The sequence below is a fragment of the Myxine glutinosa genome, chromosome 7 (assembly GCF_964187855.1).
Source record: "Myxine glutinosa chromosome 7, kmMyxGlut1.1, whole genome shotgun sequence".
NCBI classification, from domain to species: Eukaryota; Metazoa; Chordata; class Myxini; order Myxiniformes; family Myxinidae; genus Myxine; species Myxine glutinosa.
This window is the reverse complement of record NC_136267.1, coordinates 35,201,238-35,223,662: the sequence shown is the minus strand read 5'-3', so window position 1 is coordinate 35,223,662 and position 22,425 is coordinate 35,201,238. Positions and strand designations below refer to the sequence as shown.

At 43.7% G+C, this 22,425-nt stretch overlaps 1 protein-coding gene across 1 annotated transcript in view; it reads left to right on the top strand.

Moving 5' to 3' along the window:
• LOC137431110 (uncharacterized) overlaps window positions 1-22,425 on the top strand; it is a 55,391-nt gene that overhangs the window by 11,514 nt on the left and 21,452 nt on the right. Inside the window, exons 10-14 of the mRNA XM_078782672.1 lie at window positions 7,518-7,622; window positions 7,845-7,949; window positions 8,096-8,293; window positions 9,025-9,348; window positions 9,471-9,569. Coding sequence (XP_078638798.1) covers window positions 7,518-7,622; window positions 7,845-7,949; window positions 8,096-8,293; window positions 9,025-9,348; window positions 9,471-9,569 — 831 coding nt within the window. The remainder of the gene's footprint in view (window positions 1-7,517; window positions 7,623-7,844; window positions 7,950-8,095; window positions 8,294-9,024; window positions 9,349-9,470; window positions 9,570-22,425) is intronic.

Genomic DNA, 22,425 nt, shown 5'->3' with positions numbered 1-22,425 from the left:
AGCTACCCAGCTCAAAAGGTGCCTGAGATATTGGCCAAATGAGAAAGAAAATAACTAAATGATTAATAATGAAAATAAATAAATAATAATCATTAAAAAATTAAATTATCAATCATTTTGGTCACAGAACACATAAACCACCACCATTTCATCAGAATCTGTAACTGAAAAAAAAAAAATTTTGGTCATTAATCGAATAATTAAATAATTAATCGATTAATTGATTAATTAATAAATCAAAAATAGCCTTTGCAGCCAAATCACATGGTCACTCATGTCCAAATATTAGCTTCTGAGCTCAAAAGGTGCCTGAGATATTGGCAAAATTAGAAAGAAAATAAATAAATGATTAATAATGAAAATAAATGAATAATAATCATTAAAAAATTAAATTATTAATCAATTCGGTCATAGAACACATAAACCACCACCATTTCATCAGAATTTGTAACTAAAAAAAAAATTTTTTTGGTCATTAATCGAATAATTTAATAATTAATCGATTAATTGATTAATTGATTGACAAGAAAGAAAGACAAGTACAGATACATTCAAAGTACACCGCCCCCATGCCAAATAATTAAATATCCTACAGCGCGGCATTGTCGGGGCGCCTTCGGCGCCCGACAATACCGCAGTGCACCTCATAGAGGCTGCATTCGGAGGGAGAGGTGTACGCTAATTGATTGATTAATTGTAGAATTAAAATCAATAAAAGATTATCACAAATTATTTTCTTAATCAATTGGCTAATAGCATAACTAAACCACTCGTGCTTCATCCGAAGATGTATCTTTTAGAAATTTAATTAAATGTCATTAATAAAAAATTAAATAATTAATTGATTCACCAATAAATAATTAATCGATTAAATGATTAATCAATAAATCAAAAATATCCTTGATAGCCACATCACTTGGTCACTGTCATGTCCAAATATTAGCTTCCCAGCTCAAAAGGTGCCTGAGATATTGGCCAAATGAGAAAGAAAATAAATAAATGATTAATAATGAAAATAAATAAATAATAATCATTTAAAAATTGCATTATCAATCAATTCGGTCATAGAACACATAAACCACCACCATTTCATCAGAATCCGTAACTGGGAAGAAAAAAAAAAATTGCCATCAATCAAATAATTAATCGATTAAATGATTAATTGATTAATTAATAATTGATTAATCAATAAATCAAAAATATCCTTGATAGCCACATCACTTGGTCACTCATGTCCAAATATTAGCTTCCCAGCTCAAAAGGTGCCTGAGATATTGGCCAAATGAGAAAGAAAATAAATAAATGATTAATAATGAAAATAAATAAATAATAATCATTAAAAAATTAAGTTATTAATCAATTTGGTCAGAGAACACATAAACTACCACTATTCCATCAGAATCTGTAACTTTAAAAAAAAAAAAATTTTTGGTCATTAATCGAATAATTAAATAATTAATCGATTAATTGATTAATTAATAAATCAAAAATAGCCTTTGCAGCCAAATCACCTGGTCATTGGCATGTCCAAATATCAGCTTCCTAACTCAAAAGGTGCCTGAGTTAATGGTCAGAAGAGAAAGGAAATTTGATTAATTAAATAAGTACTTAATTAATCGCTAATAATTAAATAACTCCTCAATTTATTGATTAATCAAAAAAAAAAAAACGTTTTTGACAAAGGACTTGCTCACTATTGTGCCGAAATTTCAGCTTCCTAGCTCAAAGGATGGCTGAGATATCGCCCGGAAAAACAAACAAGAAAGAAAACAAGAAAGAAAACAAGTACACATACATTCAAAGTACACCGCCCCCATGCCAAATAATTAAATATGCTGCAGCGCGGCATTGCCGGGGCGCCTCGGGCGCCCGGCAATACCGCAGTGCAGCTCATTGAGGCTGCATTGGGAGGGAGAGGTGTGCACTAATTGATTGATTAATTGCATAATTAAAATCAATAAAAGATTATCACAAAATATTTTCATAATCAATTGGCTAATCGCATAACTAAACCACTAGTGCTTCATCCGAAGATGTATCTTTTAGAAATTTTATTAAATAAGTCATTTATAAAAAATGAAATAATTAATTGATTACTCAATAAATAATTAATCGATTAATCAATAAATAATTAATAGATGAAATGATTAATCAATAAATCAAAAATATCCTTGATAGCCACATCACTTGGTTACTCATGTCCAAATATTAGCTTCCCAGCTCAAAAGGTGCCTGAGATATTGGCCAAATGAGAAAGAAAATAAATAAATGATTAATAATGAAAATAAATAAATAATAATCATAAAAAAATTAAATTCTTAATCAATTTGGTCAGAGAACACATAAACTACCACTATTTCATCAGAATCTGTAACTTAAAAAAAAAAATTTTTTTTGTCATTAATCAAATAATTAAATAATTAATCGATTAATTGATTAATTAATAAATCAAAAATATCCTTTGCAGCCAAATCACCTGGTCATTGGCATGTCCAAATATCAGCTTCCTAACTCAAAAGGTGCCTGAGTTAATGGTCAGAAGAGAAAGGAAATTTGATTAATTAAATAAGTACTTAATTAATCGCTAATAATTAAATAACTCCTCAATTTATTGATTAATCAAAAAAAAAAAATACCGTTTTTGACAAAGGACTTGCTCACTCTTGTGCCGAAATTTCAGCTTCCTAGCTCAAAGGATGGCTGAGATATCGTCCGGACAATCAAGAAAGAAAACAAACAAGAAAACAAGTACACATACATTCAAAGTACACCGCCCCATGCCAAATAATTAAATATGCTGCAGCGCGGCATTGCCGGGGCGCCTCCGGCGCCCGGCAATACCGCAGTGCAGCTCATTGAGGCTGCATTGGGAGGGAGAGGTGTACACTAATTGATTGATTAATTGTATAATTAAAATCAATAAAAGATTATCACAAAATATTTTCATAATCAATTGGCTAATCGCATAACTAAACCAGTAGTGCTTCATCCGAAGATGTATCTTTTAGAAATTTAATTAAATAAGTCATTTATAAAAAATTAAATAATTAATTGATTACTCAATAAATAATTAATCGATTAATCAATAAATACTTAATAGATGAAATGATTAATCAATAAATCAAAAATATCCTTGATAGCCACATCACTTGGTCACTCATGTCCAAATATTAGCTTCCCAGCTCAAAAGGTGCCTGAGATATTGGCCAAATGAGAAAGAAAATAAATAAATGATTAATAATGAAAATAAATAAATAATAATCATAAAAAAATTAAATTATTAATCAATTTGGTCAGAGAACACATAAACTACCACTATTTCATCAGAATCTGTAACTTAAAAAAAAAAATTTTTTTTGTCATTAATCGAATAATTAAATAATTAATCGATTAATTGATTAATTAATAAATCAAAAATATCCTTTGCAGCCAAATCACCTGGTCATTGGCATGTCCAAATATCAGCTTCCTAACTCAAAAGGTGCCTGAGTTAATAATGGTCAGAAGATAAATGAAATTTAATTAATTAAATAAGTACTTAATTAAACGCTAATAATTAAATAACTCCTCAATTAATTGATTATTCAAAAAACAAAAAATACCGTATTTGACAAAGGACTTGCTCACTACTGTGCCGAAATTTCAGCTTCCTAGCTCAAAGGATGGCTGAGATATCGTCCGGACAACCAAGAAAGAAAACAAACAAGTACAAATACATTCAAAGTACACCGCCCCATGCCAAATAATTAAATATGCTGCAGCGCGGCATTGCTGGGGCGCCTCCGGCGCCCGGCAATACCGCAGTGCAGCTCATTGAGGCTGCATTGGGAGGGAGAGGTGTACACTAATTGATTGATTAATTGTATAATTAAAATCAATAAAAGATTATCACAAAATATTTTCATAATCAATTGGCTAATCGCATAACTAAACCACTAGTGCTTCATCTGAAGATGTATCTTTTAGAAATTTAATTAAATAAGTCATTTATAAAAAATTAAATAATTAATTGATTACTCAATAAATAATTAATCGATTAATCAATAAATAATTAATAGATTAAATGATTAATCAATAAATCAAAAATATCCTTGATAGCCACATCACTTGGTCACTCATGTCCAAATATTAGCTTCCCAGCTCAAAAGATGCCTGAGATATCGGCCAAATGAGAAAGAAAATAAATACATGATTAATAATGAAAAAAAAAAAAAAATCATAAAAAAATTAAATTATTCATCAATTTGGTCAGAGAACACATAAACTACCACTATTTCATCAGAATCTGTAACTTAAAAAAAAAAATTTTTTTTGTCATTAATCGAATAATTAAATAATTAATCGATTAATTGATTAATTAATAAATCAAAAATATCCTTTGCAGCCAAATCACCTGGGCATTGGCATGTCCAAATATCAGCTTCCTAACTCAAAAGGTGCCTGAGTTAATAATGGTCAGAAGAGAAATGAAATTTAATTAATTAAATAAGTACTTAATTAAACGCTAATAATTAAATAACTCCTCAATTAATTGATTATTCAAAAAACAAAAAATACCGTATTTGACAAAGGAATTGCTCACTACTGTGCCGAAATTTCAGCTTCCTAGCTCAAAGGATGGCTGAGATATCGCCCGGACAACCAAACAAGAAAGAAAGCAAGAAACCAGAGTGAAAACTGAGTACTCTCTTTCAGCGTGCGTCACTGCCGAGCCCCCTTTGGTGCCCGGCAATGACGATTTGCAATGCCTGGAGATGGCATAGGAAAGGAGCGGTGTACAACAAGTACACATACATTCAAAGTACACCGCCCCATGCCAAATAATTAAATATGCTGCAGCGCGGCATTGCCGGGGCGCCTCCGGCGCCCGGCAATACCGCAGTGCAGCTCATTGAGGCTGCATTGGGAGGGAGAGGTGTACACTAATTGATTGATTAATTGTATAATTAAAATCAATAAAAGATTATCACAAAATATTTTCATAATCAATTGGCTAATCGCATAACTAAACCACTAGTGCTTCATCCGAAGATGTATCTTTTAGAAATTTAATTAAATAAGTCATTTATAAAAAATTAAATAATTAATTGATTACTCAATAAATAATTAATCGATTAATCAATAAATAATTAATAGATGAAATGATTAATCAATAAATCAAAAATATCCTTGATAGCCACATCACTTGGTCACTCATGTCCAAATATTAGCTTCCCAGCTCAAAAGGTGCCTGAGATATTGGCCAAATGAGAAAGAAAATAAATAAATGATTAATAATGAAAATAAATAAATAATAATCATAAAAAAATTAAATTAGTAATCAATTTGGTCAGAGAACACATAAACTACCACTATTTCATCAGAATCTGTAACTTTAAAAAAAAAATTTTTTTGGTCATTAATCAAATAATTAAATAATTAATCGATTAATTGATTAATTAATAAATCAAAAATATCCTTTGCAGCCAAATCACCTGGTCATTGGCATGTCCAAATATCAGCTTCCTAACTCAAAAGGTGCCTGAGTTAATAATGGTCAGAAGAGAAATGAAATTTAATTAATTAAATAAGTACTTAATTAAACGCTAATAATTAAATAACTCCTCAATTAATTGATTATTCAAAAAACAAAAAATACCGTATTTGACAAAGGACTTGCTCACTACTGTGCCGAAATTTCAGCTTCCTAGCTCAAAGGATGGCTGAGATATCGCCCGGACAACCAAGAAAACAAACAAACAAGAAAACAAGAAACCAGAGTGAAAACTGAGTACTCTCTTTCAGCGTGCGTCACTGCCGAGCCCCCTTTGGTGCCCGGCAATGACGATTTGCAATGCCTGGAGATGGCATAGGAAAGGAGCGGTGTACAACAAACAAGAAAACAAGAAACCAGAGTGAAAACTGAGTACTCTCTTTCAGCGTGCGTCACTGCCGAGCCCCCTTTGGTGCCCGGCAATGACGATTTGCAATGCCTGGAGATGGCATAGGAAAGGAGCGGTGTACAACAAGAAACCAAGAAACCAGAGTGAAAACTGAGTACTCTCTTTCAGCGTGCGTCACTGCCGAGCCCCCTTCGGTGCCCAGCAATGACGATTTGCAATGCCTGGAGATGGCATAGGAAAAGTGCGGTGTACAACAACCAAGAAAACAAACAACCAGAGTGAAAACTGAGTACTCCCTTTCAGCGTGCGTCACTGCCGAGCTCCCTTCGGTGCCCGGCAATGACGTTTTGCAATGCCTGGAGATGGCATAGGAAAGGTGCGGTGTTCAACAACCAAGAAAACAAACAACCAGAGTGAAAACTGACTACTCCCTTTCAGCGTGCGTCACTGCCGAGCTCCCTTCGGTGCCCAGCAATGACGATTTGCAATGCCTGGAGATGGCATAGGAAAGGTGCGGTGTTCAACAACCAAGAAAACAAACAACCAGAGTGAAAACTGACTACTCCCTTTCAGCGTGCGTCACTGCCGAGCCCCCTTCGGTGCCCGGCAATGACGTTTTGCAATGCCTGGAGATGACATAAGAAATGTGCGGTGTACAACAAACTATAACTGCACTCAGTAGAGACATACCTCCGCAAGGTGAACAGTTCACGTTTTGTATCCCAGAGTAGACCAGAAAATCACAATACAGAATCACATTTAATCAAAATCATCCATCCACAACTTTTTGACAAATCCGGCTTTGTAGCATTTTTGGCCCAATCTCCCGATGGTGAAGAATCGCTTAAAAATTATAGTAGCCGGATCCGGAGCTTCACCAAAATCTAATAATTTAGTCCTGCTCACGTCTCTGACAAATTTCGTCCGCATCCATCCACAAATTTTTGAGATATCTTGTTCACAAACGGACAGACGGACAGACAAACTGACAAACGGACAGACAGACAGACAGACAGACAGACAGGGGTGAAAATATAATCTCCATCCACCTTTGGTGGCGGAGGTAACAAACAGACAACCACACAATCAAACAGACAAACACAAACAAACAAACAAACAAACACACAAACAAACACACAAATGGACAAACACACAAACAAACATACAAATGGACAGACACACAAACAAACACACAAACAAATGGATAAACACACAAACAAACACACAAATAGACAAACACACAAACAAACACACAAACAAACACAAACAAACAAACAGACAAACACACAAACAAACACACAAACAGACAAACACACAAACAAACACACAAACAAACACACAAACAAACACAGACAAACACACAAACAAACACACAAACAGACAAACACACAAACAAACACACAAACAGACAAACAAACACACAAACAGACAAACACACAAACAAACACACAAACACACAAACAAAGACTTCTCCAGTGATAAATTGGATGATTGCTATTATTATGATGATTATGATGATTATTATGATTAATATTATCATTTTTGGAGCAGGTGCGGTGTTCACTTTACAGTATTGTCAATTTCATGTTCTTCTGCTGCTGTTTTATTTGAAAAACTCTTCATTTGTTTCCACAGGGTGCTCGCGTTGTTAAGCACGTCGTCCCAAGTGCTCTGGACCTCAAAACTTCCAACAATACCTGGAGGTCCAGCACGAAAACAGGGATGACAAGTTGTGATCAAGTGAGTTTGCTGTGTTCTATTTGAGAGGATGCTCATTTGTGTCGATTTCACGTTAAAACATCAAACTTTCCTTTCTTCTCTCATTTATTATGATGATTATTATGATTATTATTATTAATATTATCATTTTTGGAGCAGGTGCGGTGTCCACTTTACAGTATTGTCACTTTCATGTTTTTCTGCTGCTGTTTTATTTGAAAAACTCTTCATTTGTTTCCACAGGGTGCTCGCGTTGTTAAGTACGTCATCCCAAGTGGTCTGGACCTCAAAACTTCCAACAATGCCTGGAGGCCCAGCACGAAAACAGGGATCACAAGTTGTGATCAAGTGAGTTTGGTGTGTTCTATTTGAGAGGATGCTCATTTGTGTCGATTTCACGTTAAAACATCAAACTTTCCTTTCTTCTCTCATTTATTATTTTGACACCTCACCAATGACACCTCCTTTGTTTTATTCCCATTTCCTTCCCCAAGGATGTATGTCGACAGTTTCGAGTTCTCCTCAACAAAATGACACCGGAAAATTTTGGCCGCCTCATAAATCAGATGAAGAGGGTCAATATCACCAAAGAAGAAGATCTTGAGGACATTGTACAGCTTGTCCTGGACAAGGCGATAAAGGAATCCAAATTTTCTGAGGTGTACGCACACGTGTGTCACCACCTTGCAAAGGTGAGTTAAGTTAACCACTACCACAACTCATGAGAGGAAGAACACCATACCAACAGACATCATTTTCTGAAACTTGTGAAATATCTGCTCTGCGCCACTCCTATCACCTCCTACCACCTCCTACTACCCCCTCCTACCACCACCTCCTCCCCCCTCCTACCACCACCTCCTCCTACCCCCTCCTACCACCCCTCATACCACCCCCTCCTAACACCTCCTCCTACCATCTCCAACCACCCCCTCTTACCACCACCTCCTACCATCCCATCCTACCACCTACTCCTACCACCCCCTCTTACCATTGCCCTCCTACCATTTTCTCCGACCACCGCCTCCTACCACCTCCTACCACCCCCTCTTACCACCTCCTCCTACCACCTCCTCCTACCACCCCCTCCTAACACCTCCTCATACCACCTCCTACCACCCCCTACCACCCCCACCTTCCCCACTCCCCTTTTCACAAACTGATACACAGTGTGCATTACTCTCATTTCCTTGGTGATATTTCCTCCCAAACTTGTTTACCCTCCATTACAGGCCTCACTGCACTCCTTCCCTTCTTTTTTTCACTCCCTCTATTACAGGCCTCACTGCACTCCTTCCCTTCTTTTTTTCACTTTTGATTTTCTCAATTTATCTCCCTTGACCCACACCTGTTTAGAAAGTATTTAATAAACAGGTACCCCCTTTTCTTCAACAACATCCACCATTCTTTGATGTTTTCATAGATTGAGGTACAAGGAAGAGATAAACCTGGAAAGGTCCTCAACTTCCACACGCTCCTCATTGAAAGCTGCAAGAATGAGTTGAGAATGGGGAATGATGCGAACTCCAGCTCGGATGATGACGCATCCAAAGAGAAAGGTCGACAGCGCGCGCTGGGCCACGTGGTCTTCATCGGGGAGCTTTTCAACGCACAGGTATTGGACGAATCATTTATCACCAACACAGGTAAGGGATTGCTCCAGGATGGGAATGAGCAATCTCTCGAGTGCTTCTGTCGTCTCATTGGAATTGCTGGAAAGGTCATCGACTCGACGCAAGCCAAAATGGTAATGAACCTTCACTTTGGAGTTTCCATAAACACCTTTACTCTTCAACTTCCCCTTTAAAATCATCCTTCTTGCTCGTCTTCGTTTTGCTCACCGAGCACCATGTTTTTCTGTCTTCACAGATGGATGAGTATTTCACCTTTTTGGACAAATTAATGAAGGAGCGGAAAATGGTGCCACGCATCCGTTTCATGCTCCAGGATCTGGTAGATCTTCGTATGGTAAGTCACACCTATCGTCCTCAGGTGTGCCAATTCACAATGAATACCTGTCTCAAGCCGTCTACCGTCCCGGTTCCTCGAGCTCGGTCATGCTGATCTTTAGACTCCCTGCCCTCTTTTCAGTGAATTCCCAGACGGTCTTCACTGTTTTGTTTTAAAATGTTTAAACTTCCTTCTTCCGCGTTGTTTACTCTCTTCTATTACAATTCACTGTTCTCCTTCTTTTCAAAAGGCTGTTTTCAAATCGCTCTTTAAATCATTCCCTTTATAAAAGTTTAACCTCTTACAGTTTTTCCTTTCTCAAAACTCTAAACTCACCTTCATTCCACCCTTCCTCCAACGTTTTCAAATGTATCTGACTTGAAAATCCCGAGAACCCCAGTTTGTTTGCAGTTGATGTTCGTATTTCATTAATCGCTACTTTTGTACATCTTCAGTGCCAAACCCTTCCCTGTCTTTTCCCTCCTCTCCTGGTACTCGCCCCGATCCTACCAACCCTATCTCTTACCAGCATCCCACTCCATACCCCCATTCCATCACTACCTGCCCGCTACCACTCCCTTTCAAAACTCCCCCCACACCCCTTCCCTTCATTTCTCCCCCCATAAACTCTCCCCTTTAAATAACCCCCCCCCCACACCCCTTCCCTTCTAATCTCCCCCCTCAACCCTCCCCTTCAAATGTCATCACGCCAGCTGGTTGTGTGTGGGTTCCTCTCTCACAAGCCATGGCATCTCAGCAAAGGACTTCTGTGACTCACTGGGACTGACACAATCTGTAAATTCCCGACCCGGATCTCAGTCAATGGAGTATCTTCTCTTCTAGACTTGGTTATGACAAACTTCCCTGCAAATGTCTGCTGCTCTTCTTCTGCTCCAATCGGTTATTCTGATCATGTGCTTGTTAAAGTGAACATCTCTCTGGCCATTCTCAGAGAGCCTCCTCAGCGCCGACGAGTCTGGCATTTCACTCAGGCCGACTGGCACGGTCTGCAAGCAGCCATCAATCACCTGGACTGGTCTCCCATCTCTACTGCCTCTGACATCAATTCTTCCTGGGAATTCTTCCAAAGCAAACTGCTCTCTCTCTCATGCGCAGATTTATCCCATCTCGTCTTCAGTTGTCTTACCCTTCCTCCCGTCCATGGTACACTGAGTCTTGTGTTGAGGCAGTTGCCCTGAAACAACTTGCCTTTGCCTCTTCGAAGGCTAATCCAACTGAAGGCAATCTCAGTTCCTTCCACCAAGCTCGGAACAAGTGTGTGTCTACCCTCAGGAGTGCCAGGAAGCACTATCTCTCCACACTCAAGAATGAACTCTCAAACCTGTCTCCTTCCTCCAAATCCTGGTGGCGTCTGGTCAAATCCGTTTCTGGTGTTTGTTCCCCCTCCCTTACCTCAAATGGTGACACAGTTGACACCGCACGTGACAAAGTCAAATGCCTCAACTCTGTTTGCTTCAAAATCTTATGTCCCAAACCCATCTCTCTCTGTTCCCACCTTACCCAGTCATACCCAGCTGCTCCTGTGCTCTGTGTCCTTCTCTCCCGACAAGGTGGAGAAGTTTTTTCAAACCTCGACTCTGATTCTGCAACTGGACCAGACGACATCAGCCCACGGGTCCTAAGATCCTGCTCTGCCGCTCTATCTCACCCTCTCTCTATTCTCTTCACCCTCTCTCTATTCTCTTCACCCTCTCTTTTGCTCAAGGTCATCTGCCATCTGCTTGGAAATCAGCCAACATTACCGCTTTACACAAAAAAGGTGCAAAAACAGATCCTTGCAACTACAGACCAATCAGCCTGCTCCCAATTATCAGCTCATGGAATCCAATATTGCTTCTGATATCAAATCCTTCCTCTTCACTAATGGCATGATCTCTGATCATCAATTTGGATTCAGACCAGGTCACTCCACTCTGGACATGCTGCTTCTGCCATCTCAGCAATGGATGGAGGTCCTCAATGCCAAACAGGAAATCAGAGGTGTCCCCCATGACGTATCACGTGCCTTCGATACGGTCTGGCACCCAGCTCTGCTCACCAATCTCCCATCCTATGGTATCCATGGAAACCTCCACTCATGGCTTGCGGACTTCCTCTCCGGTCGTACTCAACGTGTGGCCCTGAATGGGTTTCTCTCATCTCCCCTTCCTGTTCAGGCTGGAGATCCCCAAGGCAGTGTTCTGGGCCCTGTGATTTTTCTGGTCTTCATCAATGATTTCTCCGACTCTCTTGAAAATCCTCTCTATGTCTTTGCTGATGACTCCACTCTCTGCCGCTCCATTCCTCATCCCTCAGATCGGCAGTCTGCAGCATCCTCACTCTCTGCAGACCTGGACAAAATCACAGACTGGTCAAACAAGTGGAACATGTCTTTCAATCCTGACAAATCTCACACTCTTACTATGTCTCTCCGAAAAGACAGACTGGACGACCCTCCCATCTACTTTCTCAACAATCCTCTCCAAGAAGTTCTGTCGCTCAAGCTCTTGGGTCTCACTATCTGCCATGATCTTTCTTGGGAAGACCACATTTCCAAGCTGGCCTCCAAAGCCAGTCGCCGACTGGGCATCCTCCGTCGTGCGAAGTCCTTCCATGGCACACCTGAGCTTCTCACCACATACAAGGCTTTCATCCACAGCTCAATGGAATACTGTTCTCCCCTCTGAGCCGGTGCTCCTGCCTCACACCTAGCTCGGCTTCACGCGGTTGAAACGAAAGCTTTCAGCATCATTGGAATCTCCTGCGATGAAGTTAACTCCGAGGGCCTTTCACTTACTCACTGCAGGCAGGTTGGTGGTCTTTCTGTCCTATGGTATCCATGGAAACCTCCACTCATGGCTTGCGGACTTCCTCTCCGGTCGTAGTCAACGTGTGGCCCTGAATGGGTTTCTCTCATCTCCCCTTCCTGTTCAGGCTGGAGATCCCCAAGGCAGTGTTCTGGGCCCTGTGATTTTTCTGGTCTTCATCAATGATTTCTCCGACTCTCTTGAAAATCCTCTCTATGTCTTTGCTGATGACTCCACTCTCTGCCGCTCCATTCCTCATCCCTCAGATCGGCAGTCTGCAGCATCCTCACTCTCTGCAGACCTGGACAAAATCACAGACTGGTCAAACAAGTGGAACATGTCTTTCAATCCTGACAAATCTCACACTCTTACTATGTCTCTCCGAAAAGACAGACTGGACGACCCTCCCATCTACTTTCTCAACAATCCTCTCCAAGAAGTTCTGTCGCTCAAGCTCTTGGGTCTCACTATCTGCCATGATCTTTCTTGGGAAGACCACATTTCCAAGCTGGCCTCCAAAGCCAGTCGCCGACTGGGCATCCTCCGTCGTGCGAAGTCCTTCCATGGCACACCTGAGCTTCTCACCACATACAAGGCTTTCATCCACAGCTCAATGGAATACTGTTCTCCCCTCTGAGCCGGTGCTCCTGCCTCACACCTAGCTCGGCTTCACGCGGTTGAAACGAAAGCTTTCAGCATCATTGGAATCTCCTGCGATGAAGTTAACTCCGGGGGCCTTTCACTTACTCACTGCAGGCAGGTTGGTGGTCTTTCTGTCTTCTACCGACTCCTCTCCGGCCTTTCTCCCCCAGCTCTGTCTGTGCTCTGAACCCCAAATATTCCTACAGGTCGCACAAGATCTGCCTGCAACCCTCTTATGGTTAAACTGCCAAAATCTAGGCTCTCTGCTCACCTTCACTCTTTCATTCCTCTTTTCTCCCGCATCTGCAACAAACTCCTTCACTCTCTTCAATCCCACTTCTACCTCCAGGTCTTCAAAACAGCTGTTCACCACCATCTCTTGTGTTCCCACATCCAAAACATTGATCTTTTTCACCCCCGTTAATCCATGCCAAGCCCACCTCTTGAAATTCCGTTTTCTTTCCTGAAATCCCCTGTAGCGTCCATCTTGTTTATACCGTGTACCCCGCCACAGCCCTCTCCCTTCCACAGATCACCCAATGTGCATGTTCTCTACTGTTGTTGTGCTTCCCTCTCTCCCCCTCTTGTTTCCTGCTCCCTTTATTATATGTTTTTATACGAGTGTGTGTTGGCGCTTATACGAGCCTTGACTTTGTTTGAAAATAAAATAAATAACAAACCACCTGCATCCATAACCACAGGTATGCGCTTCCCTTCCTTAGCATAATTGGATTCCACGCCGAAAGGTCGAGCGACCAAACTACCTCCAAACGATACGTGAGGAAGCTCGTGCAGAACAGCGATGAAGGAGATCACACCACCACTGAAGTTACCATGTGCTGCTCTTTTATGACACAGCACATGGCACACACACACACACACACGTACACCGACACACATGCATACACATACACACACGCATATATATATGCACATTTTTTACACACACACACACACACATATACACACACACACACACATATACACACACACACACACACACACACATATGTACACCTACACACATCCCACATGTATATACATATTTAAAGTGTACGTGCCCTTCCCCTCTCCCCCCCTCCTTCCCCCTGCGCCCCCACCTCCCCCGTCCCTCCCTCCCCCACCCGGCAACGCCGTGTACTTCTGCTCGTAACTAATAAAATTAAAACGAAGAAATATCTCTGTAATTTCCTGAAACTCAGTGAAATTCGATGAAATTCGCTCGGTGAATTCACTCTGTTTATCGGTGAAATTTTTCCTTTGGGCGATGTATAATCGCTCCGAACGAAATATCAATCAGCAATTTCCCATCTGATAATTTATTTATTTAACATATGTGAATTACACGTCCATGCACACGTAAAATGGAGTTTGTTTTTGCACAGGTGAAATGAACACGTGAACCTTTACTTCCGGATAATAATGCTGAATGAAATAAGAACGAAGATCCCAGAGTAGACCTTCCCGTCGTTTGATATGGACTCTTCTCTTCTCGGAAGTTCTTCTGCCCCTTCCGTTATCCAGCAGAAGAGGCGGTTAGAAGAGGAAGAGGCGGAAGAGAAGAGGTTATACTTACGCAGCAAAACTTGCAAGTGAAAACACAATCTGGATATTTGCATCAACTTGTGATGTCCTGTCATCTTTGTCTAATTATTCCATCATGAGCGCGAGTAATACATGTTTGGCCGCCATCTTGCTTCTCTTCTGCCTGTTCGGCGCAAAGCAATCTTTCGGAAGAGGCTTCTGTCTTCGGAAGAGACCAAATCGCACACGCTTCAGAAAATCACAATACAGAATCACATTTAATCAAAATCATCAGTCCACAATTTTTTGAGATATCCTGCTATGTGTCGTTCTTGGCCCAATCTCCCGATGGTGAAGAATCACTTTTAAAATTATAGGAGCCGAATCCGGATCTTGATGCAACATAGATTCAAACTATTGGGAACACAGCCTTAATTACACACATACTAATGAGATATCTATAGAGATCCTAAGGTGTGCTACGTGTTGCTCGTGGCCTAACTAGGGTGCGACCTTTGACCTTTGCACCAAAAATGGGATTATTTACAGGGGATTATTTATAAGGGAATATTACAGATATTTACAAAGTGGAGGGTTCTAAAAACCACAACACTGCACCCTCATTACCTCCAGGGCCGTCCCGGCCCGAAAGAACTTTAACTTAGTGTGACACTCAGGTGTGGTAACCCTCTACTATTAACTTCACCCTGAGTGCGACATTTTAAAAACCATTAAGTATGTCCCGCCTGCTGCGTTGCATTCTATCTAACAGATTCACGCCCACAGGATAACCGAATCACGGATTTAATTTCAAAACTAAACATGGACGGTGGGGAGCATTATTTACAAAGACACTATTTGGTATTTACAAACGCGAACCCAGGACCTGTCTTTTGGGAAACAAAAAGAAGATGTTTTGAAAAGAGGAAAGCATACACTGCACTGCACCGATACCACCAGCACCAATAAGCACCATAGAACAAAAAGCACCAAAACACCAATATGCACAAAAAGCACCATCCGGTGCACAGTCATACATTGCAATAAACGAAGCCTTGCGATGTCTCCTCTGCTGGGCCGCTGGTTCTGGATGACTTCTTTGCTTGCGGCCCATTTGGTAATAATAAAAAAGGCACAAAACGCGTCCACTTTTTTAAAATTAGGGCCAGCAGGGGCCAACTAAAGGTGGTTCACCTGCTTGGCTTAGGTGCCACCTTTGCCGTGGTCCGCAAGCAAGATCTCCCTGGTCACAACGGCCGGGTCCCAGCAGAGGTGCCAGGCCCCAAAATGTGGGGTCCATGAATGTGGTGCTCGGCCACAGACCTGTGGTCCATATGGTGGTGCTCGGCCACAACAACGTGCGGTCCATAAGTGTGGTACCGGTCCAGGCAGGCAGCAGCGAGGGTGCGGGCACACAACTGTGACACCTGCACACTTTCCCCTCGCCACACAAAGACCACGGTCCATGAGTGGGGAAGGAAGACAAAGCAGGGTTAGCGGGGTGCAAGGGCGCAAGAGTACACGTTAACACAAGGTAATGCAGAGGTGAGGTGCGTTGGAGAGCGAGCGGAGAAAGATTGTCCCTAGCGTATGCTCCCCCCCTGTCACCTAATCTACCCTTGCCCTTACCCCATATTTACACAATTTACAAATTCGTCGCGACGTCTTGTCTTCCCCATATCTTCCCTCTATACCAAATTCGTCATCAATCCCAATTTCTCATTAATCCATTTATTCCGAATTTACCATCAATCCCTCATAAGGAGGAAGAGATGGAATAACAAGCACAATGTCACCCCCACGTCAAGATGCGTCTTACATACCAGACATTTGCAAAAAACCGGTGGTGTTGAGTGCTATCACCCTGGTGAGTGGATGCAGATGGTGCGAAGAGACTTCAATCCTAACTATCTTCTAAATGACTTTAACACTTTTACCCTACCCGGGGTCTTTCCCTGCAAAACCATTGGCCATTTTACACGATGTGGTTCTAAAAATCGAACTCCCATTGACCAAACTGTGGTGCTCACCAATTTGGGGTCTCACTCCCCCGATTCTTCACCCTGTGCCCTCGCACAATTTCAAGGCTGAGTCATGTGGAGCTCCCAGCAGGTCCGCTCACCTGCACACCTCCGCCACTGCAGTTGTCTCCCGAGCTTACCTGCTCCTTACCCTAACCTACCTGGGGAAGGCCCTCTGGCTCCCTTACCCCACTACCGCCCTCGCTGGCGTCGGGCTACCCGGGTCCGTCCTCCGGATCGTTGGGCACCATTGAACAACTCTACTGGCTCCCAGAGCCTACCTGTGGCCTCACCTGGCCGACAGACTAACAGTGGCGGAGTGCCCATTTAACCATACGTACTAACAGGCCACACGCCCAACCAATTTCGTTCCACTATTGCACCCATCCAAGCAGTACTCTGCGACTCTCGCACCACAGATGCCAATATCCAAACACAATTTACCTACTCCCTCTACCTAACTTTTAAACTACCCTACCCGGGTACTCGTGAAGGGCGGGTCCATCCTTCCCCATCCACTCCTTTCGCACCAACCACTCCACTCCACGTATTCCACACTACTCACTCCACACCATCCATTCCATACTCCATGTATTCCATACAATTTATTCCATGTAACCATTCTTCATTCATCGGTACTTTCACTTGCACACCTTGTGCCCACACACCTGGTGGCACTTGCACACCTGGTGGCACCTGCACACCTGGTGGCACTTGCACACCTGGTGGCACCTGCACACCTGGTGGCACTTGCACCCTCCTTCCCTCCAGGACCATTCACTCAATACAATACACTCAACTCAATGCACAATCACACCTTTCACAATACTCTGCTCAATCACTTCCTACACACACACTGCATCATCTGATCTACCTGGTTTTCCCACTAACTTAGTGCTTCCCATCTTCCCTTATACTATTGCACATCCCACGTCGTTATCATCCAAACTAATCTACCTACGTCCCCTCCTACAGGTATGATGTCGCTACTTAAATCTACAGTTACCTATGGTCATCTTTCTAAATCCCTATCATTATCCAAATCCTCCCTGGCTTGGTTTTCACTGCCCTACCCCATAAAACTATAGCTCCTCTGCCCCCGCCTACGATGTGAGGGATGGTAAATCTACCATCCCTCTACACCATATACCATTTGCCATTAATTTCCCTATTACACGATCACTATCGCCATCACAGTCCATTAAACTTGAGCCACCCGGAACGTCAATACATCATTAAATCTCGGCTTCACAAAGCCGAGCAATGAATACGGGTGGTTTGGTCTGCTGCAGGTTGGGTCCGTCCGGCATTTGGTTCAGGGGGGGAGGTTTGCTCGGGCCAAGGCTCCAAGCACCATCCCGGCGCGGGGCCTTGCGCTCCCAAGCGCGATGGCCTAGCCTTGCCCGGGTGGAGCGCCGCCACCACAAGGGGGCACCGCGCCGGCCCCTCCTCCTTCCTCTCGAACCGAGCCGCCCGCTTTGCCTGGCAAAGCGTGGACTCGACCGTGCAGGGCGGGGCCCGGCCCGAATCGTGCACGACTCTCCGAACAGGAGCGACGCGACACCGATCCCCGCCGGTTCCCGCAGCACACACCACCCGTCACGGACCGAGGGCTCGTGTCGGCTATCCGTCAGCCTAAACGCTGCCGCGGTCAACATCGATGCCCTACTCGCATGCTCACACCACTCGTTCCATTCTTTACTCATACATCCCATACACTCCGTCAATTCCACCACCGCACTCTCTGTTACACACCACTCGCTGTTCGCACACTCCATAACACACCTTGGCGCACACTCGTCGTTCGCACACCTCACGTGCACTCACCCCCGTTACGTATTCCGTAACCACCACGGGTGTGCACTCTTCCTTACATCCCCTGTAACACTCCCCATCACGCGCTCCACCACCAACTCAGGTGTGCCTCCTCGCACACGCTCAACCATTCCAAGTGTGCATCCTCGCACCCGCTCCTCATCCATCTCACTCTCCGTATCACTCGTCGTTCCACTTCCACACTCCGATGTGCATTCACTCTCGCACTCGGTATCACTCCCATACTCTGTCATCATTCGCACACGCGCGCCGTTCACCTTCACACACCTTTTCCTCACACGTGCGCCATTGCCATTCACACAGCGCACCACGGCCCTTTTACGAGTGCCCGGGTTACGCCTGCATCCCAAGCGCGCGAAAATTATTTTTGCACCAACCACAGCCCGACTCACCTGGGTGCTTCCTCTTCCTCCTCGCTCCAACACCTGCAAATCTTTATAAGGATTAAGCAGGGCATCATGATGCGAGCACAGACTCTGTGCATTATCCATCTCTCCCTTCAATTCCTGGACTACCTCCGTCGTCTTTTCATTTTCAATTTCGACTATTTGTTCGATTGATTCGATTCTAATTTCTTTTTCTTTAATTTCAATGTCTTTTCCCTCGACGACCGCTGGCTCTATTAAAATTTTCTCTACTTCGGCGGTCGCCGGCTTCCCCATACCCCGGGTCACGATCTCTACCCCGGTCCACGTGACTTTGCCTTGCTCAACGTCGCTTCTCCCGCGCTCTTGTCACGTACAAATGCGCTATTCCCGCTTGACCTGCGGTCAAAGTCCTTCCCCAATGCTTTTATCTGGCCACCTATTCGGGTTCTAAACCCTTCAATTTGATTTCCTAATCCCCCAATCTGCTTCCTAATCCCCCGAATTTCCTTCCTAATCTCCCCAATTTGCTTCCCAAATCATTTCTCATTCCCCCAATTTTGCTGTCTAACTTCCCAATTTGGCTTCCCACTTGCTCTTCACGTTTATTACTCTGAGCATCCATTTTATTGTCCATCTGCTTACTACTCTTTGCCATCTCCAATTGTATGACCGCCTGCAGCTGCGCCATGAGGGCCTGCATGTCAAAGCAGCACGCAGCACACGGCCACTTCCCAGTTCTTTCCACCTCACCACATGCTTTACCACTTGCCATCACCTTCGTCTTTCCGATATTCACTGAAAAGTAGGGTTTGAAATCCTACGGTAAAGGCGAGCTAGTATGGAGGATAATAGAGAACAGTGGATCCAGGAAAAGGGCCGTGATCAAACGGTTCGGACAGGACGAGACACTAAACTCCCTTTCGGCACAACATTTAATAAAACAAGGCAAAGATGGCGGCAATCAACTCGCTCACACGAGCCATCAGCAAGAAGCCGGAAGTCTCCTCCCTTTCCGGTGCAAATTAAGAGAAAAAAGTAAGAATTACAGGCTCACACTACACCAACATAGCATCAACATATTGCAAGAAAACATTCCTAAGCAAAGCAGGAAACGTTCACGTATATCGTACGCATAACATCAGAGACTTTCTAACAGCCACCCTCCAATTTGTGGAATAAATTTGAAAAAAGGGAAAGTCTTTCAGTCCATTCACCCCTCACCCATCATCTTGAAGCTTCGACAGCCGGATCAATTTAGCAAGTGGTCGAACATAGTTCTTGCCACGAACTTGAACACTGGCAGTTCGAGCACGGTCATCTGAGCCCGGAAAGGTCTCGTGAGGTTTCCCTCTATGGGCGATGAGGCGACGGACGGACATTAGGAAGGCATCAGCATCAAGGCCCTCCAGGAGGCCCAGATGTACGCTGCGGGTAGTGAGGCACTTGAGGATTATACCCCAGCGCTTCTCCGTTCGTCTTCCAATTTTTATGGTGAAAGGACCGAAGCAGTCCACTCCAGTAGAGTAGAAGGCAGGCTTGTATAGTCGTAACCGAGCAGAAGGTAGATCAGCCATCCTTGGCACCTCTGGATTGGCACGCCATCTTCGGCACTCGTGGCATTGATGTTGGTGTCGACGAATAGCCTCTCAACCACGCAGAATCCCGTACTTGCTACGTACTTCAGCAAGAATTCTCTCCGGACCACAGTGAAGCAGTTGGTCATCACATTCTTGAATGAGGAGCTTGGTTACTGGGTGAGGAGGATCTAAAACAATAGGATGCACAGCATCTTGTGTAAGGACATCCGCATGGCGTAGTCTTCCTCCTACTCTGATGAGACCAAGGGTACGGTCATATTCAGGTGAGAGAGATGCCAGTCGACCTCTGATGGGTAAATCCCTACCCGTGGCAAGTATCTGGACTTCGTCCGGAAAACTATTGTGCTGTGAGCGTTGAAGCAGAAGATTCTCTATCTCCCCATGCTGGTGAGCGCTTAAGGTAAGATAGTCTTGATCGTAGGCCACCCCGTTGGGACACTGCTGTGCAGCCACAACCATAGTGTTCCAAGTCTTGTACTGTGAAGGGTCAGGGAAGGCCTGTATGTCCACCGACATTGTTCCACAGAAGGTTGACTTCCAGAGCTCAGTCACATCACTTTGTACCAACCTGGGCTGGTCACTACAAGGACCGGTCAGCGTACTAGAGCAAACTGCTACTGGAGCACCCATGGGGCCAAATCGCACAGGTTGCTTTGGTAAGATGAGGTGCGGATAGTCTGACCCGATCAATATTGTTGGTTGAGCCTTGTTAATCAAAGGGAGTGGTATCCCAGCTAGGTGGGGGTGCCGTTTCTGAAGATCGGCCACTGGGTATGAATACTCAGATGGTGCAACGTGTAGGTCTGATTAGAATCTGCATTTAAAAGTCCTTGGTTAATGCAGTGCTCAATAAATCCATCACGATAGCTCGGAGGCAGTTTGCTAATTAGCCTGTCGACATGTGAGCCACATCGTAGTTCAAATCCATGCTCACCCTCGAGGGATTGTAACATACCCTCAAGGGAGTGCACTGCAAGAGCAAATTCTTCAAAGGCCTCTGCATCTCCAGTCCTCACTGGTGCCATGTTCATGATGGCACCAATTTCGCTCTGTACGAGTTGCCTTGGCTGTCCATACTTGTCCCGCAGGGCCCGTAAGGCCACCGTGTATGGCTTCGGATCATGCATGTAGGCCTGAGCAAGTTTGTATGCACTTGGTAGCTTCAGGTGGGTTAAGAGTACTTGATATTTGTACTCCCCTGACAAGTAGGTGTGATTACTTATCAGGCGATCCAATGCAAGCTTGAGAAGGGCAAAGTCACTTTCTCTGCCACTGTGGAAATAAGGCAGACTCGGTTTTGGTACGCCATAGGATGAAGCTATGAGTAGGTCCATGAGGTTGGGTGTTGCATGCGTCTCAGATGGGTGAACTGCATGCCCATGTGGTAAAGTCGAGGGTGGTAGATAGGGTGCATGATGACATGGTAACATGTTAGGATGAAAATTTGAAGCTTGGAATGGAGCTGTGGTTGCGGATGAATATGCAGTTGGATGAGTTTGCTTCACCTTCTTTTTCGGTGATGGATTGTCATTGATGATTAATCGAGGAGTAGATGTGGATTGCAGGTCGGCAGTGATGGCAATTTCAGGCTCTGGCCGCAGTAGCGGCAGCTGCGTTGGCAATGGTTTGTTTGGTTGAACTGAGGGAGTACATGACGCTCCACCACCGTGCAGAATCGTATGCTGGGCGGTAACGGTTGGACGCCCGGTTGGAGAGGTAGGCGCTTCATCTCCTGCATTTAAGAACGACACTATCAACCGTGCTTCCTCCAGTTCCTATTCGGCCTTCCTCAGATGTCTCTGTCTTGTTAGCTGGACGGACAAGGTCTCGCGTTCCCTCAGAGCCTGGCGCTCCATCTCCTGAGCCTGGCGCTCCATCTCCTGAGCCTGGCGCTCCATCTCCTGAGCCTGGCGCTCCATCTCCTGAGCCTGGCACTCCATCTCCTGAGCCTGGCGCTCCATCTCCTGAGCCTGAAGGACTTCATCCTGCAGCTGCTGTCCACGTTTCTCAGCTCTCTCATCCTCCCCAACTTGACATGTCAGTTCCTCCAGTTCATACTGTTTTCGTTTTTCCATTAG